This window comes from Equus caballus, chromosome 19, assembly GCF_041296265.1.
Source record: "Equus caballus isolate H_3958 breed thoroughbred chromosome 19, TB-T2T, whole genome shotgun sequence".
In the NCBI taxonomy this organism is placed as follows: Eukaryota; Metazoa; Chordata; class Mammalia; order Perissodactyla; family Equidae; genus Equus; species Equus caballus.
This window is the reverse complement of record NC_091702.1, coordinates 6,711,122-6,730,034: the sequence shown is the minus strand read 5'-3', so window position 1 is coordinate 6,730,034 and position 18,913 is coordinate 6,711,122. Positions and strand designations below refer to the sequence as shown.

General features: G+C 48.8%; 1 protein-coding gene across 10 annotated transcripts in view; it reads right to left on the bottom strand.

The window, feature by feature from the left end:
* LOC138919063 (ral guanine nucleotide dissociation stimulator-like) overlaps positions 1-18,913 on the bottom strand; it is a 45,225-nt gene that overhangs the window by 3,356 nt on the left and 22,956 nt on the right. For 2 of the 10 annotated variants that reach the window (XM_070243077.1, XM_070243079.1), the window contains exons 2-11: positions 12,999-13,109; positions 10,860-12,588; positions 8,348-9,658; positions 5,992-6,102; positions 5,129-5,239; positions 3,917-4,098; positions 2,368-2,561; positions 1,846-2,225; positions 872-1,087; positions 414-517 (exon numbers count right to left, since the gene is read on the bottom strand). In XM_070243077.1, the coding sequence (XP_070099178.1) occupies positions 414-517; positions 872-1,087; positions 1,846-2,225; positions 2,368-2,561; positions 3,917-4,098; positions 5,129-5,224 (1,172 nt within the window). In that variant the 5' untranslated portion in view covers positions 5,225-5,239; positions 5,992-6,102; positions 8,348-9,658; positions 10,860-12,588; positions 12,999-13,109. Of the gene's footprint in view, positions 1-413; positions 518-871; positions 1,088-1,845; positions 2,226-2,367; positions 2,562-3,916; positions 4,099-5,128; positions 5,240-5,991; positions 7,415-8,347; positions 9,659-10,859; positions 12,589-12,998; positions 13,110-18,540; positions 18,890-18,913 lie in introns of those variants that run through there. The other 8 variants (XM_070243080.1, XM_070243075.1, XM_070243078.1 and 5 more) reach the window with 7 other exon arrangements.

Genomic DNA, 18,913 nt, shown 5'->3' with positions numbered 1-18,913 from the left:
CCAAACTGCCCGAATGAGGATTTTCGTGGGGGTCCTCTGAGCACTGACGTCACCATGGGACTGCAGAGGGGGCTCTCATGTTGGTCACCTGGGGCTGCCACTCCCTTTTCTATGCAGCAGCTGTATTTTGACCAGTTTGGTTTTCCACTGGGCACAGAGTTCTGTTGCTGTATGGCAAACACTTGAAAATCTCCACTTGGGTTCAACCTACTATGTGACATCGAGGGAACCTGATTCCTGAAGCAGAACTGGGGGCCTAAGTTGCCAGTGAGGATCAGGGACACTGCACACCCACCCAGGCCCTGTGCCCAGGGCTTACTGCCACCCAGGAAGCTCCAGCCGACGAGAGGGCAATGGCAGACACGTGGGAGCTCCCTCCTCCCCCTGGTCCTCCTGCGGAGAGGCCTCCCCACCTGGACACCTTCCCCCAGGTCTTCTTCAGTCTGTGTATGGGCACGCTCTGCAGAGCCGAGAGGACTGCGTGCAGGGAGGAGATGTTCCTCAAGGCTCGGCACTCCTGAGGAGGGAGAGGAGGAGCTGGGAGGGGGAGCAGGAGCCATGTCTGCTCTGGCTTCAGTCCCCCTCCCTTCCACTCTCCCCTCCTGAGTGGGACAGATGGCCAGGGTGCCAGGGTGGGCACAGGTGGACCAAAGAGTAACACTTCCAGGAGGAGGAATTTCGTTCAAAGTAGGAAGGAGCCAGGGAGGAAGTGAGCATCCCACCACTGGGACATGCGAGTCAAGGTCACTGTGCCCTTGACAGGAAGGACCTAGCGACTGTGTAGGGGCTTAGAGTGCAGCCTTCAGTCCTGAGAGCTGATCAAGGAGAAGGGGCAGTTCCACGGCTCTGGAGAGGGTCTCCCCCCGCATACCCTGGCCACCTCGATCCACCGCTCCAGAACCTTGGCCCTGCCCCGGGCCGTCACGTTTGGGTCCCCAAGGCAGGACGTCATGACGCACTTTACTACTCTGTTGAACTGCACCACTGTGGCCCAGACGGTGGGTGCCACGTTCTCATGTCCGGGCCGGTTTCTTTTGCCCCAGGTGGAGCCCAGACACTCAGAGGGCTCGACGTTCTTGAACACTTCCTGGGGAGGAGGGGGAGTTTCACTCAGCCCTGCCACGGCCCAGCTGAGTGTCCAAGCAGGAGTCACCGGTCTAAGGAGGGGCTCAGGAAGCTGAGGATGTGTTCTCAGCGTGGTGGGAGCCCCTCGCTTTCATTGTTCTTCCACTGAGAGCACCCAGCACAGGAGGACCCGGGACTCCAGATTGGTGGGGAAAGGACAGGAGCATTTACACACAGCCCACCCCCACAAACTGCAAGCTCCAGAGGGCTGCTCCGCTTGGCTCCTCCCAAGGGGGCATCTCCCTGCATCCTGAGCATCCTTGGTCCCAGGCCCCATTCCGCTGCACATTCCCCTGTGCCAGCTACACCCACGGGCTTTGTCAGGTTGTCTCCCTTTTAGTGAAGTACACGACTGGTGCATCACAAATGCTGAGGCTGCTGAGCATCCCGAGCAGATGGCTGGGCCGCCTGAGTTCCTGGCTGCACACAGTGAGTTCTCCTCCCCGACCTCTCGGGCCAAGCCCCACCAGGCTTCCTCTGTGTTCTACTTCACTCCATGTGCTCAGCCCCTCTGTCCAGCAGGGCCTCTTGGTCCCCATCTCTACAGTGTGAGGGTGGAACACGAAGGCTGGGGAGTTGCCCAGATCCCATGGTTGGGAAGTGGTGGAGCTGGGATTGGGACCCAGGTCACAGAAGCAGCCACAGGGAAAAGCAGGTCTGGGCCAGCTGATGGCATAGGGGTGGCCTGCCCCACCCCACCCTGAGAGCCCGAATGCTCACCGCGTCAATGGCCGTCAGCTGTTCTGCCACGTCCCTTGGGGAGAAGGCCATGAGGCTAGGCTTCCCATCTGGCTGCTTCTTCCCGGTCACTCGACAGGGGTGGGAAGCCTCTGGAACCGGAGCTGAGTCTGCGGCTGTTACTGGAGCCTGAGGTGGAAATCCCAGCAGACCCCTTGGTCCCGTTGAGTCCAGTTCAGGACCTGGCACTTGGGCTGGGGCTGCTGATGGCACTCGCTCGGGGTCTGGAGCACCTGAGGGCGCTGCTGCCGGTTCCAGCGCTAGAAGTGATGGCAGAAATAGAACTGGAGTTCCGTCCAGCTCCAGATGTGGCCCCTTTTCTGCCTCTGCACCTGGCAGAAGTGCTGGAGCTGGGGCAGGAGCTGGAGAAAGAGAAAGGGTCAGCTACATAAGTTGCTTTCCATGTGCCTTTCCCCAAACAGGAAAGATCCCACTGTCTTTAAATGAATCCCCAGTCGTGACCCACCCACTGGGGTAGTCTTCCAAGCCTACGGTCTCCCTTACCCTCTGTCTCCAACTCAGTGGCCTGGAAAAGGTCCACCTGGATGAGAAGAGGGGTGGCCTGGTGCTTCAGGACCGAGCCAGGCAAGAGGTCCTGGAGATACGCCAACGTCAGGTTGATCCTGGAGTGGCGCAGCATCTGCCACATATCCTGGGAGTTCTCCTGAGGCCGGGGGCCCCAGATGGGAGAGAGGGCACTGGGGAGAGGCATGTGTGAAGAGAGTCACAGGCCTGGCCTGCTGTTCCACACTGTGTTCCCACAGCACCTTCTCTGTGCCTGAGCCCCAGAGGGTGGACCAGCCACTCCAATCCCTGGGTGGCTGTCCTTGCACTGGAAGGCCTGGTCATCAGCCAATCTAACAGAGAGCCTGTGTGAGTCTGGTCTTCCACCTGACACTCTTTTCCCAAAGGGCCTGGACATAGCCTGCCCCATCCTCCACGCTCGAGCATCAGGACTGAGGTTGGAGGCAGATTTGTGACCAGGCTGCTCACCACCTACTGTTCTGGGCCCCAGTGGTGGTGCTTAGGAGAGGTGCATGTGCAGAGGGCAGGGAGAGGGAGAGGGAACTGTGGAAGCGAGGAGTCTCTCAGTGGCCGACTCAGCCCAGCCTCTCCTCTGCTTCCCATGGCGGGACTGAGACCCCATGAACAGGTCTCTTTGATTCATTTCCTCCTGTAGGGAAGACCGCAGACCTCAGGCCTCCCACAGAAACCCCAAGAGGTGTGAGATCCAGGGTCTGCCAGTCCATCCATAGCCACAGTCCCCATGGTCTCCTAGCCCCTTCTGTGGACACAGGAGGCCCTCCCTCTGGACCCAACACCACTCATGGTCTTAGTTGGTCCTTGAAGTCTGTCATCGTGGTCTCACTAGGAGAGCATGCGTCCATATCTAGAGGAGGCCAAGAGGGTGTGACATCTAACGTCCTCTGGGCATGAATACTCACGATGCCCAGAAGTGAGCTTCTAGCTCTCAGGCTAGAATTGAGCCCCAGGGATAGTGTCTGCTTCCTTCATTGGACATCCTTAGTGTGTAGGAAAGGGTATGAATGTAGTAGGAGCTTAACATATAGTATTGAATGAATGAACCCCATCCAGAGCCTTCCCAGAATTCTGAGTGGGCCTGCGTCTCCTCTGCTGCCCACAGAGACCACTGCTCTGGCCGCACCGAAGACAAGGACCAGGATCAGCTAGATGGACTCGCTAAATTGTCTTGCCAATAGGAAAACAGTTTGCTTTCATGTACTTTTCCACACTCAGGAAGGCCACAGGCCAGCGAGGGGAGAGGCAGGGAGTCTCCTCACTGGGGACGGAAGCTGTAAGCGTGAGGACACGCAGCATGAGCAGCAGCCCCTTCTGTGGAGTCCGGCACCAGGCAAGCGTCTGCCGTGCTTTCTCCCGTGATTTCCTTCAGTGACCCTGTGAGGTTCATCCTCTTACCACCCCACTATTTGGATGAGCAAGGTGACGCTCAGAGAGGTGTGGGGACGTTCCCAAGGCACACGTTTATTAGGTAGGAGACTCCCTGCTGTGCTGTGGAGGGGTGGGCACTCACCTCTGGAGCAGCTGGTCCAGGACCTGTGGGGTCGGGTAGAAGGCCTGGTACACACACGGGAAGGTGGTGACGGAGATGGATCTGCCGTGGAAAGACGGTTGCAGGCAGCCTACCACCTTCTGCACTGCGCCTGCCTTGAGGGTCAGCATCGTGCGGGCCTCAGCCACGGACAGGGTGGGTTCCTTGGCATACCACGTGGACAAGGAGGGACACAGAGTCAGTGGAATCACCATGAACCACCAGGAGCATCAGGGTCTGGAGCTCAGACCAGAACCTCCCAGCACCTCAGGAAGTTGTGCAAGAGGGACGAGAGCCCGCCTTGAAAATGGTTTTGGACTTAAAAGTACAATTTGATTTTTAGGGGAATGACAAACACTCAGTACCTTCAAGGCATTCTGTGACCTGAGGAACAATTGTACCTCTGTGCATTAAGAGCCTGAGGTAAGAGCATTATCCCAGGGAGTCATCAATGAACATCCCCACCACAGACAGGAGCAAAGAGATGATTAGTGACCTTCCGCCAATCTGCGGATCTATGTCATGGCAGACCTGGAAAACTTAGAGTCTATTCGGACACGCTTAAAATGTGCCCTGCAGTGCTGGCTCAAATGGCAACAGAATTGGGTCATGTCAAGGTCCAACAGCATCGAAAGGCTGAATCACTGTGCAAAATGTCCTCCTCTGTGGAATATGATGAAGTCACTTAAGGCCTCAGCTCCTGACCTGAGCGGCCTACAATGAGTTGCCGTGTTCTGTGCAATGACAAGTAGCAGAGAAATGTATAGGATCCTGTAATCCCACCGCCATCCTCTTTATGTGTAAATCAGCCTAGCAAGTGTGATGATTCGTGAGGCTTGGAGCAGGTGTGCAAGGACAGTGGCGCTGAGTGCTACAGCTTCCCAGCCGGGAAGTTACAGCAATCAAAACAGGAGCAAAATGCTAAGGTCCTCATGGCCTCGTGAAAAGTGATAACAACATTAAACATTTCCTCTATGATTCCAAGAAACGTGAAGAGTGTCTTTCCACCCTACCCCACAGCTGGCTCAGGAGGAGAGGAGGCCCAGACTCCTTCAGGAGCAAGGCCGTAGGACACTCCGTTGGGAAAGCCCTGTGAGGGCCCCAGGGGTGTGCTCAGATTCAGACCTGGGTTCCAGGCCGACGCTGAACATCTTGGGGGGGGTGGGGGTAAAGACATTCTGCTCCTGCTCTCACCTCAGACCGGCACAGGATGCTGCTGGTGGCCTGCTGCTCCTGCTCCTTGACTAGGGAGGGAGAGAAGTCGAACCCAACACATAACTCTTCAAACATCTCCTGAGTGGAGTTCTGGAAAGACAATGCCCGGCAGACGGGCCAGGAGGCATCAGGAGCCTGCTGGACATCGCCATAGGGGGACACCCCCATGAGAATTTCTGTTCCCTAGTTCAGGCACACAGGGACATCTGCACAGACATCTGACCAGGGAGGGAACTAGATGAAACTTCTAAGGCTCGGGATTAACACAAGGGCAGAGGAGCTTGATCCCCAGCACCCACCTGCTCAGGTTGCCAGCCTGGGGTATGAATATCACAGACTCACCAGTTTTACAGCACGTAACAAACTGCTCTGATTCGAAGTGTTTTGTGAGATGACAAGGTGCAGAGAAATGTATAGAATCCTGTAATCCACGCCCATGCTCTTTGTGTGTAATCAGCCTAGCAAGTGTGATGATTTGTGAGGCTTGGAGCAGGTCTGCAAGGACAGTGGCGCTGAGTGCTACAGCTTCCCAGCCGGGAAGTTACATCAATCAAAACAGGAGCAAAATGCTAAGGTCCTCATGGCCTCGTGAGAAGTGACAACAACAGTAAACCTTTCCTCTACGATTCCAAGAAACATGTGGAGAGTGTCTTTCCACCCGAGCCCTCAGCTGGCTGGGGAGGAGAGGAGGCCCAGACTCCTTTGGGAGTAAGGCCGTAGGACACTCAGTGGGAAAGCCCTGTGAGGGCACCAGGGGTGTGCTCAGATTCGGACCTGGGTTCCAGGCCCAACCTGAACATCTTGGGGTGGTGGGCGGGGAGACCCTCTGCTCCTGCTCTCACCTCAGACCGGCACAGGATGCTGCTGGCGGCCTGCTGCTCCTGCCCCTTGACTAGGGAGGGAGAGAAGTCGAACCCATCATGTAGCTCTTCAAAGATCTCCTGCGTGGAGTTCTGGAAAGACAGTGCCCGGCAGATGGGCCAGGAGGCATCAGGGGCCTGCCTGCACATCGCCACAGGGGGACACCCCCATGAGGAATTCTGTTCCCTAATTCAGGCACAGAGGGACGTCTGCACAGACATCTGACCAGGGAGGGAACTAGATGAAACTTCTACGGCTCAGGATTAACACAAGGGCAGAGGAGCTTGATCCCAGCACCCAGCTGCTCAGGCTGCCAGCCAAGCCCCGGGGTATCAATATGACAGACTCACCTGGCTGACAGCACATAACACTCTCCTCCTGCCCAGGAGGGACCCACTCCTCACCTGCTGCCTTCCCGCACAGCGCCCACGCGTACACACACACACCGACACTCACACACAAACCCTCACACAAGGTGCAAGGGCTATGGGGCTGCTCAGGTGGGATCCGAGTTGTGTCCTGCCCTACAGTGGGCTGCCCTGGGCTGCCCCACATTACCTTTGGGTACCTCCTGCCAAATTGGCCATGAGGCTTGATCCGATGTCCACAACAACACAACAATCTCACACTCTGGGTTTTCCTGAGCCTAGAGCCTCTGAAAACTGGTACACAACAAGTAAACATGTTTTACTCCGAAGTGTCTCCAGTCAGATGAACTGGCTAGGGGTCTGTCTCTAGAATTAACTGCCTGGTTACCAGAGTTCTAAATCTGTTGGGGTCTATCGCCAAGGAAGTGAGGTCACTTTTTCAAGATTCCATTACCTGGGCTGCTTCCTGTAATCGGACCTACCCAAACCACCCCCATGTCTTCTTCTTAACTCTACATGAGGAGCTTCCACAGCCCCAGCCACAGCTCCCTGGGAATGTGATGAGGGTCCCAGCTTTGAGGAGGCAGAGCAGAATTCAGACCTCCTTTATCTTACCAGTTCTCTGTCCTGGAAAACTCATTGTGCCTCTCAGGGCCTCCCCAGTCTCCAAACCTGCCCAAGGGGAATCCGCCTAGAATCTACTTGCTAGGGACATCATCAGGTGTATATGAAATAATATCCATACCACCTGTGAGGTGGTGTCAAGTGCAAGGAATGCACAAACAAAGAGATGGAAGAATTACGAGAAGGGATGTAGCATGAACACCACTCAAACCAGGCCTGGGTTCAGCAATGCGCTATTGCAACAGGCACTTCCTCTCTTGGCCTCATTTCAATGTCAGCACAAGGAGAGGGTTGATGAATGAAATCCAGACACTGTCATCCTCTGGATTCAAACCTCTCCATTGTTTCCTCTTCTGTTTAGAAAGAGACCCAAGAGCCTCATCTTGATCTGTGAGGTGGGCAGCCTTCACCGTGGCTCCCAGAGATCCCCACCCGTGGTACACACATCCCTCACAGATTCCTGTGTGACCACTGAGTGCTTAGTGACTGGCTCTCGCCAATAGAACACAGCCAATGTGGACGAGTGTCATGTCTAAATTTTAAACATAGAAAGTCTCTGACTTGTTTCTTATTCCCTCTCTTAAGTTCCGTCTCTCTCTCTTTCCCGTGTCTCTCTCTCTCTCCTGTCCCTGAGCTGTGGAATCAAGCACACACGTTTTGAGCTGCCATACACAGAGGCCCACATGGGAGAGAACCGAGGCAGCGCCCAGGCCAACAGACAGAAAGGAACCCATGCTCTGAGTCCAAAGTGCACCTCGACTCCTTTGAGTGAACCTGAGAGGAAATCCTCTGCCAGTCGAGCATCACTTGAGGCCGCGGCCGCGGCCTTGAGGCATCTCGAGCAGAAGAACCAAGCTAATCTCTGTCTGATTCCTCAACCACAAAAATTGTGAGATATGAGGCATTTGCCGTTTACAGATGCAAGGCACTGGAACCGTGATTTCAGGCCCCAGGATCTGGCCCTGCCCTCCGCCGCCTCCTCTCTCCCCCCAGGCTCCCTCCAGCCACACTGGCCACCTTTCTCACATCCTCTGGCCAAACCCCCTTCTGCCCATGAGCGTCTACAGCAGGGGTGCCTTCTCCCTGACACGCCGCTCCCAGACTTGTGCAGGGCTGGCTCCCTCTTGTCATTCTGGTCCCAGGAAATGTCGCCCCAGTGAGGCCTTTCAGACCCCTACCCGGTGACCCCTGGCCCTCCCTCACAGGCCCCTGAATGTCCCCTCAGCGCTGGCTCTTTCCCCTCTCATGTCTTTGCTTTCATGCTTTTGTCCTTGTCCCCTCCAGAGTGTGAGCTCCTGACCGGCAGGGACCACTCAGTCACTGTCAGCCCTGCACTTACACCCACCTGAGCACCTGGCACAGGGTGAGTGCTCGGTGCACAGTCGCTGAGTGAAGAATTGTGAAACTCGTGTCCCCTCCTCCTGCTCTTCACCAAGTCAGACTGTGGAGAGGAGCGCTAGTACCAGGAGGAGTGAGTTCTCTCTGAGGCGGGGCACAGCCGGAAAGGCCTCTGCACAGCTATTCGCTGCTCCAGCAGCTGAGGCAGGCTGAGTGGGCGCCGTGTAAGTTTAAGAAGTCAGCACAGGGACTGGATGCACACAGCCTGCGCAATGACACCACCAGTTCACTTAACATCCGTCACCGAAAACAGAAAAGTAAGTGTTTGCTTGTGATGAGAAGTTTAGCTTCTTGGTTCTTAGCAATTTTGAAATGTACCACACAACAGTGTTAACTTAGGCAGTGCTGTGTGGCAATTACATCCCAATAGAAGTGACAACAGTGAAAACGCAACCTCATTGGGCACCACTGACGCTGGAGGCTGCCTGCCCCCTGGTGGCCAGCACCAGCACTGCAGCCCTGGCAGAAGCCACCAAACAGGAAGTCTCTTTGGGTGTCCTCAAGGCAGAGGCTCCCCACTGTCCCAGGGGTAAAGGAGCAGGACCTGCAGGCTTCCAGGCCGTGGGAGGAACCTCAGGAGCCTCCCTCTCCCTCATTCTTTCTGTCCCTCCACTTGGGTGTCCTTTTTTCTCAGGAGGCATCCTGACCTCAACCAAGGCAATGATTCTCCTCTCCAGCCAATTGAGGGCCTCGGGAGTCCAACAAGGACTGGTCTTGTCCCTGGACTCTGGCCTTAGTTCACAGTGCTCTGGCATGTTCTTCCTTATCCCAAGTTCTCATCCACCCGAACCCCCAAACCTCTCTCAGTTCTAAAGGATCTCCAGCAGGTGGGAAAGCATTTTCTCAGGTGCTCAGAGCACAGGGCGTCATCGATGGAGAACCAAGGGCCACAGACCCTTCGTGAGCATCATACGGAACCCAGGGAGTCACCCGCTGGACGCACTCCACTTGAAACAGGAGGACACCAAGGTCTTCTCTCCTCTAACCAATGTCTACACAAGAGGAGAACGGCTCATCAGAGTAGCAGGTGCCCACAGAAGTGGACTCCAGCTCCCCAGTCCTGTGCCCTCCAGGCTGGGCCAGGGATGTCCTTGGAACAGGTACACACCTAGAAACCTTAGGGATTCTTCGGTCTGTCTCGGGCCTTCTGGGCATGTAGGCAGGAGGACGGATGCTACTGTTCATGGCAGAGCTGCCTCCGACCGCCTTCTCCTCGGCCTCTTGTCACTTCCCTGGTGTCTGCTCTTTCCTGGGGTCCCTGCATGGTCCACACAGGAGAAATCGGTGTGAGTGTGCCTGTGCATGATTGGATGCGAACAGGAAGATGACCGCCCCCATGGACGGGGTGGGCAGGGCTCCCCTAGGACCATGAGGTCCCTGTTTCCAAAGAAAACCCGAAGGGAAGGGGTTGAGCCCTGGCCAAGGAAGCCAGAGCCCTGCCTGATCTTCTGGATTCTGACCCCCTCCTGAGGTCTGGGCCAGTCCCTCCAACTTTCTGGGCTTCAGATTCCCAAATGGGCAAAGAACACGTTTTGTAAGAGCAAGGTCAAAATGGACCCTCAGCAAATGAAACAAATTCCATGCTTTGACCTCCCCCCACTGCTTATCCTCCAAGGAGACTTCGAACCTACACGGTGTCTATTACTGGGTAAAATCACCCTCAGCACACAAAACTGATAATGGTTAAAATGGCACACGGTGAACTTTATCAGTGACTAAATATCGATGGAAGAAGAAATACATCCGAATATATTTTGATATGACTGATAAGATTCAGGAAAGTTTACTTGCTAGAAAGAATAACACCTAAACAAAACTTAAAATGTCAGAACCTGTACTCAGTACATTATGATGTAGATTAAAAGAAATTCAGTCATTTGCATAACAATTAATTGATTCTGAGAAAAAACAGATTCAGTGAATTAATAACAAAATGGATACACTGGAATTGTTTTATGGTGCGTATTTTATAGCAGTCAAGGAATTAATATTACTATATTGCATTCTGAAAGTTGCTAATAGCGTAAATCTTAGAAGTTCTCATCACGAGAAACACATTTGTAACTCTTGATGATAGACGTCAACCAGACTTCTTATAGTGATCATTTCACAATATACACACATATTGAATCATTCTGATGTAGACCTGAAAGTAATATAAAACAAACAAATTTAATATTAAAAATGTCGTCTTATTATTTTTTCTCTGAAAAATACATTGTAACAAAAATTTTGAAGAGATTTGTTTAATTCTGATTTCAAGGTTCTCTTAGGCCCAGAATGAAAGCATTTGTCTGATCAAAGTTGTCTCAGGTACAAGGGCTGAGACAAACACCAGGGTCAGAATGGAAGAGCACGAATGGCAACACTAAATCATACTCTGCTCATTTCTTTGTATTTGCACTTTTAACAGAAAATCTATTTTTATTCGCTTAAAATACACACAATGTAAAACTTACCGTCTTGACCATTTTTCTGTGTGCACATCATTAAGCACATTAATTTCATTAAGCGCATCTTCAGTGTGTTGACCAAAGTCATATGGTGGTGCAGCCATCAGCACAATGCATCTTCACAACTCTTGTCACCCCACAGAACTGAAGCCTTGTCCCCACTCATCGGTCACTCCCATTCCTCTGCTCCCACCCCTGACCACTGCATCTGCTGTCCGTCTCTCTGAATCTGGCCATTTCAGGAATTTCATATAAGTGGAGTCACACAAGGCCTGTATTTTTGGGACTGGTTGATTGTCCTAAACGTTCATCCATGTTGTATCATATCTCAGATTATTCTTAGTTTTTAAGGATGAATAATATGCAGTTGTGTGTCGATATGCCCATGTTGCTTCTCCATTCACCCCTGGATGGATCCTTGGGTTGTTCCACATTTCAGCGATCATGAACAATGATGCCATGAACATGGGTGTTCAAATATGTCTTTGAGACCAAGCTTTCAGCTCTGCTGTGTATATATCCCAAAGTACAATTGAGGGGACATTTAGTGATTCTATTTTTTAATTGTTTTATGGAACTGCCATGCTGATTTCCACAGCAACTATACCATTTTACTTTCCAGCCACAGTGTACCTGCGTCCAATTTCTCCACATCTTTGCCAACATTTGTTTGAGTCCTTTCTTCACTGTCTATTTTTTGGAGTGCCGTCACATGGATGTGAGGTGGTGTCTCATTGAGATTTTGACTTACATTTCCCCAGTGATTAGTCACGTTAAGCATCTTTTTATATGCTTGTTGACCATTTGCGTATCTTCTTGGAGGAAAAGTCTATTCAAGTACCTGGCTCGTTTTTGATTTGGGTTGTTTGTTTTGTTGTTGTTAATTTTAGAAGTTCTAGATCTATTCTGGATATTCAGCCCTTGTCAGATAGATCATTTGCAAATATGGCCTCCCATGCTGCATGGGTTGTGTTTTTACTCTGTTGATATTGTCTTCAGAGGCCGAAAAGTTTTAATATTCATGAATTTTGGCATGTGTACTCTTTTTTTTTATTGCCCATGCCTTGAGTGTCATATCCATGAAATCATTGCCAAATCCTATTGTGGAAAGTTTTCTCCTATGTTTTCTTCAAAGAGTTTCAGCTCTTACATTTGGATCATGATCCATTGAGAATTAAGTTTTATATCTGGTGTGAGGCAAGAATCCAAGTTTATTTTTTGCATGAAGATATCCACTTTTTCAGGAACTACTTGTTGAAAAGACTGTTTTCCCGCTGTTGAATAACCTTGGCAATCTTATTTCTGGGCTCTCTATTCTGTTCCGATTGTCTATGTGTCTGTCTTTACGCCATTACAATGCTGTTTTGATATTGTAGGTTTGTAGCAAGTTTTAAATCAGTAAAAAGAGAGTCCTCCAAATTAGTACTTCCTTTCAAGACCAGTTTAGACATCTGGGCATACTTGAGATTCCATACGAGTTTTAGGATGGGTGTTTTTCAGCACAAAATGTCATTGGGATTTTGATAAGGACTGCATTTAATTGGCTCATTTCTTTGAAGAAGTTGACATCTTAACAACATGGAGGCTTCCAATCCACGATCACAGGACGCCTCTCATTTCTGGTAGTGCCGGGTGGTGTTCAGGTGGAGGGGACAGCACTCTTCCAAGTAGTCACGCAGCGTCCCAGAATTCCTCCACACTGTGCCTTCAGCATTTCCTCAGAACTCATCGACATCTGCATCCAGTCAAGGGAGAGAAAAATGCGTGTCAAATGCATGTGGGAAGTTTTCAAGGACCGGGTGTGGATGTAGCACACGTCTGTGCCACCCTCTCCCCTGGCCAGAACTACGCACGGAACCAGCAGACCCTAACACTCGGGACTGCAGGAAGAACCAGCGGACCCCACCAAATTTGGGACTGTGGACTAACCAAGGGCTAGAGACTCAGCGTCTCAGGGAACCATCTGCCAGCTCCAGCTGCCTGCTACCACTTTGACTGGCACTGTGGACGAACCCAGGGCTGAGACAGATGCTCTGCTAGAGCATCCTGTCAGACTACACTGGCCCGTTAACCTGCGCCTGGAAAGTCACTTAGATCAGGAGCTCAATGCAGGGAGAGTGGAGCTGAGATGCACGAGACACTTACCCACAGCCCTCAGAGACAGCAAAAAAGACGGAGAATCCAAAGGCTTCATGGGTACCAACGCTCGTGTTTCTCATCCCCGAAGCCATGAGAAGTCTCCTTCCAATCCCACTGCTGCCACCAAGCCGTTAAGAAACAAAATGCAACTGTGTAAGTCTAAAGAACTTCATTGCTTTATTCACCAATTCCTGCATCCGGAGGCATCCAATCTAGCAGATAGAAAGGAGCTCCAAGGAGCTGTACAGAATGAAAGACTTTGAAAGGCAGAAGGGAGAAGGAAAAGAAGTCACAGCAGGCGGGAGGGTGGCTGGCTTATTGCAAGGTTACTTTCCTCAGGGGACAGCAGCAGTCTATGACGTGGAATACCTACCTAGTACTGATTGGGGGATTCCTGATCCACTGGTTTAAGATTCTGTTTCCGGGAGAGTCGAAAATCTAATGAAGTCAAGACTCAGTTTGGTGACGTGGGGCTTAGCGTAAGAGGCTCCTCTTGGGGCCCGCCGTCTGGTTTTGACACATGACTCTGCTGGCCCCCTGCTGGCCCCAGGTACACCCGGGTTTCCCTTCCTGACCATTGTTGGTCACACATCCACCGCACCTGCCTCCAGTTCTCCCCCTTCCACACCGCAATCCCCGCCATGACTCCCTCTGACACTATCACGACTTCTCCCACCACACTGCCCTGCTTTCCACAAGGCCAGCAAGAGGCTTCGTAAGCACCACTTCATCAGTCCAGTGGGCTGAGCGGGCTGCCCAGCATCGGGACTCAGAAACTGGTGGGCCTGTCACATGGCCTCCAATCACCGGTACCCCAGCTGAAGTGCCTGCCCTGATGAGAAACTCAATTTTAGCCAGCTCCATCAAACAGCATCTTTGCCCCAAGCTTCCCTTCAAAATACTCCACACATTTTCTGCCCCAGCTGTTTTTTGAGGAGTCATTTTGGGGGAGCCTTTGAGGCCACCTTGGTGATTCTGTGCCCGGGCACAAGCAGCTCTTGGCCCACACACGCTTTGATTGTATCACCTGGAATCGTAGAGCACAGGGAGCCACTGGATGGGCACCAATCGCTGGTTTGACCCCCAAGAGCCGGTGACTATTTCATAGCAGGAACATCTACTTTCGGGTCTTCCTGTGGGCGCACGTCACAAGGCGCTCCCTGGTACCCCGCTCTCCCCCACATCCTCTGACCAGCTTTCCCCAGGCGATGTTCTGCAGTACATCATTGTCTCCACGGACCTGCCCCTAGAGGTGCACCCCACAGACCAAGAGTCCCTGAGTTTCCTGCCCTGACAGGCTACCACCGACCCAAAGAGATATGTCTGTTCTACTAGGATGACTGGACTGGCATAGGGTAGTGGCCGTAGCCACAGAAAAGCAGGTAATTGAGGCCACCCAGAAGTGTGGACAAACAACCCAACACGGACAGCAGCTCCATGAGACTCTATTCTACTCCTTGTAGGACAGTCGCCTAAGTCTCTGCCAAATGGTTTTAGGAAACCACCTGGCCTCAGACTATCTCTACTGGCCAAGGAAGGAGGGGTCGGGGCCCTCCCATGGTCTACCACCTGCATGTACATCAACAACTGACAAGTTCAAACCTACCTACACCAGAGGGTCCAAGAGGTGAGAATACTGCCCAGTATAACCGAGATCTCTGAACAGATTCCCAGGGCCCCCAAGACCACTGACCTATTTTCTCGACTGGTCTTTTCAAGGTGGAGACCATGACTATGGACTGGATGTCAGACTGTTGCTTGTGTGATTTTCGTACTCGCCTCTAGACCCTAATCAGCTGTTTACTCTCAGGGCTACACCGTGCCTTACCCCTAATAGCTGCATGAATTACCCTAATTTCAAATTTTCACTGAAGAAAATCTGCTCAACATAAAATACACCATTTTAAGTATTTGAAAGTACACAAGTCAGTGACGTTTAGGACAATGAGAATGTTGTGTGGCTCTCACTACTATCTAATTGCAGAACAGTTTTAATACCTTGCAAAGAAACCCAGCCTCGCTGTCTCTGTGCTTTGCCCTAACCCAAGTCCACAGAAAGACCTTATCTGTTTCCTCTCCCTGCAGATTTGCTATTCTGGGCATTTCATTCAAATGGAATCATAGAATCTGTGGCTTTGTGTACCACTTCAATTAGCACACTTTTTTTAAGGATCATCCAGGGCCTAGCACGTCGCAGTGCTTTCTTCCTTTTTAGGGCTGTGTTATATCCCATAGTATCAATATGCCACATTTGCTTTATGTGTTCATAATTTGGTGGAAAATTGGGTTTATTTCATTTTTGGGCTACTGTGAATAATGCTGCTTTGAATGTCCATGGACAGGTTTTCCTGCAAACATATGTTTTCCATGTTCTTTTGGAGATGCCTCACAATGGACTGTCCAACTCAAAGGCAATGATTGCTTGAAGATGTTAAGAAATGCAAAGCTGTGCTCTACAGTGGCTGCATCATTTTACGTTCCCACCAGTGATGTATGAGGGCTCCCCTTCTTCCTCATCTTTACCAACACTTGTGATTTTCCTTTATGTTGAATACAGCCTACACATTGAGTTTGAAACAGTAGCACATTGTGGTTTGAATTTCCCTTTCCCTAATCATGAATGACATGTAGCATCTCTCTTGTGCTTATTGGCCATCCGCATATCTTCTGGAGAAATGTCTATTTCAACCATTTGCCTATTTTAATTGTTTTATTTGTCTCTTGTTATTGAGTTCTAAGAGATATTTATGTATTCTGAACACTAGATTATACAAGTTGAAAGTCGGCGAATTCAAGACCCAACTTTCAACAATGGATAGAACATCCAGACGGAAAATAAGGACACGGTAGAAATAAATGACATTAAATACTAAGAACATTTTATTGAAGAGCAGCAGAATACTCCTTCTTCTCAAGAGCACACAGAGTATTTTCCAGAAGGGATCACGTTTGAGGTCACAAAACAAATCTTAACAAAATTAAGACGATTGAAATCATACCAAGCATCTGTCCTGAACACAATGGAGTGAGACTAGAAATCAATATCGGGAAGAAACCTGCATCATTCCTGAGAGATGGAAATTAAACAGCAGCCTCTTACACAGACATTAGGTCAAAGAGGAAATCAAGAGAGAAATTAAAAAATAGCTCAAGACAAACAAAAAGAATTAAAAACACACCAAAATTATGGGATGCAGCAAAAATAATACTGAGGGAAGTTTGCAGTGATCAACTTGTAATGTCTTAAAGAAGAAGGACCTCAAATTGACAACCTAAGTGAGAACACACAGAACTAGGAAAAGGGAAAACTGAATCCAAAGCTAACAGAAGGATGGAAGTCACAAAGGTGAGAACAGAAGAAAGGAAATAGAGGAGAAAGACAAAAGATCAAAAGGATGAGTCAATGTTTTGAAAAAATAAAATTGACCAACCCTTAGAAGACAGAACGCCTGACAGAAGAAAAGAGAGAACAATCAAGTAAAGTAAATGAGAAGTGAAAGAGGAGGCCTCACAATCGATGCTTCAGAAATAAGATCATAGAGACCCTCCATCCTCTTGCTCACTAACACACTGAGTGACCCAGCAGACTAAGTTCCTAGCAACAACCTACCCAATCTCACTCAGGAGGAAACAGACGACGGAACAGACCAGTGACAGATACGGAGGCTAAGTCAGTGATCACAAATCTATCATTTAAAGAAAAAGACCTTTCTAATTTCCACTAGACACACTTAAAACCGGTTACACGCCAAGCCAATCTTTATTTGAGTTATTTATTTAATGTTAAAATACAGCTGATAAAAATATTCATAATGCTCTTTTATGTAGAGAGTTTGAAGGTAAAGTTTCTTGAGAAAACTACAGGTTTTTGTACTTGGTACACAGGGAATGAAATTCTAAAGCACGGAGAATGCGCATTTCTTCACATGGTTAGCGCCCCAGTTTTAGTGAATACCTCTGAGAGATGAGCAAATACAATAAAGTGTATGACTAAAGCATCACACTTCACTCAAGACTCATTCTATATAGCCACCCTATCTGCAAATATTTAGTATGTTATTTCTAATACTTCACAGTATCACTGCCATCGATGATAGTAATACTAAATTTCCCTTTGAAAGCATCCTAACTTGCCAATTTCTTTGACTTTCTAATACTAGAACACTTATACAGGTAAACTGAATATGTTAAAAATGAAATGGAAAACAAGGTAAAATTAAGCTAGCATAAGAAAATTATTTGACGTACTTGAATATTTGAAGAAGATAAAGTGAGATAAAATTTATTTGAAAAAGTAAAATATCAACAACTTTAAAAGTAAATAAGCTGTTTGAAAAATGGTTATATGCATTTAAATATAATGTATTTAATATTTATAATTAATTTTATATTTGTATGATTTAGAGATGCTGCAAGTATACGTTTTTACCAAATGAAATGGGTGTATATTAAAATTAATTCCGCGTCCAAGCCTAGATCAATGGCAAACATTGCTAAAAAGAATAAGCTTCTGAGATTAAGAATTAAATCTAGGGGCTGGCCCCGTGGCCGAGCGGTTAAGTTCGCGCACTCTGCTGCAGGAGGCCCAGTGTTTCGTCGGTTCGAATCCTGGGCGCGGACATGGCACTGCTCATCAGACCACGCTGAGGCAGCGTCCCACATGCCACAACTAGAGGAACCCACAACGAAGAATGCACAACTATGCACCGGGGGGGCTTTGGGGAGAAAAAGGAAAAAATAAAATCTTTAAAAAAAAAAAAAAAAAAAAAAGAATTAAATCTAAAAGCGGAAAATTTTTATTATCAAATATAAATTACAAAAGGTGTTTTGAGTCAGATTTTTTAAAGGAAAATTATTTCTCAGCATTGCCGGATCTCATAGCACGCACAAGATGGCAACATTCTACATAATACCCACTTTCTCCAGAGGGGTGTGGAGAACCACATTAGATTTTGGTCAGCTCTGAAGTGGCTGCCACCAGGTTGTTTGTCCTAATTCTCTAATAGTAAATGAACTTGACAAAGATTTCTCTTTTTTTCCACACTTGGACTTGAAAGATTTCATTGTTTGTGGTCAAGTAGATTGATTCAAATAATCTCACAAAGTAAAAGGGCTCATAGCTCAGGGAAGATGCTTTCCGAACATTTCCTGAATTGAGTTTGGATTGTTATCCTCATTAGATCTTTTACTTCTAGTGTTTCTCATACGCCTGCTGCCTGATTAAAACTCATCCTTACAATATGAATCAAGAAATGTGGCCAAAGAAGGATGCGGTTCGTTTTCAAAATAGACAGATAATCTCTGAATTTTTAACTACGAAGACATGCCTTTTATTTTACACACATGGAATAATGCCCCTTTCCTGATATAAAATGTTAAGGGCTCTTTAGAGCAAGCAGCAGATTAGAATCCCCTTGACTGTCAAAGAGTGGGTCCAGCAACATATCGATTATGACTGGTTGTAAAATAAAATTTGTCCCTAGTTTGTGTTATTATTTACAAAGTACAGTATTTGTTTTTTTGTGTGTGAGTAGAAATTCAAACTTACTTTTTGGATATTGTTGAAATCCTCTCTCTCTTTTTCTCTGTATCTCTTTTATTTATTTTAAATCACTTGTAATTCACGTATAGATTCCATGACACTTCATGCCTGGATAGTATATTTATGCTCTGAGTTTTTCCAACAATGACTTCATAAATATTTTTAGATATATGATACAATTTAATTTCACTCGTTGAATTTGGTTGTTATATCTTCTTAGTCACTTTTCGACTCTCAACTTGCTTCAACTTTTTTATTTTGTGACAGCAATTTCTTATGAACTAATGACAGTTGTCTTATAGCTTGTCCTGCTTCTGGATTTACTTAATGATTTCTTCTTAATTCCATTTATTTCCTATAATTTAGAAACAAGGTTGAA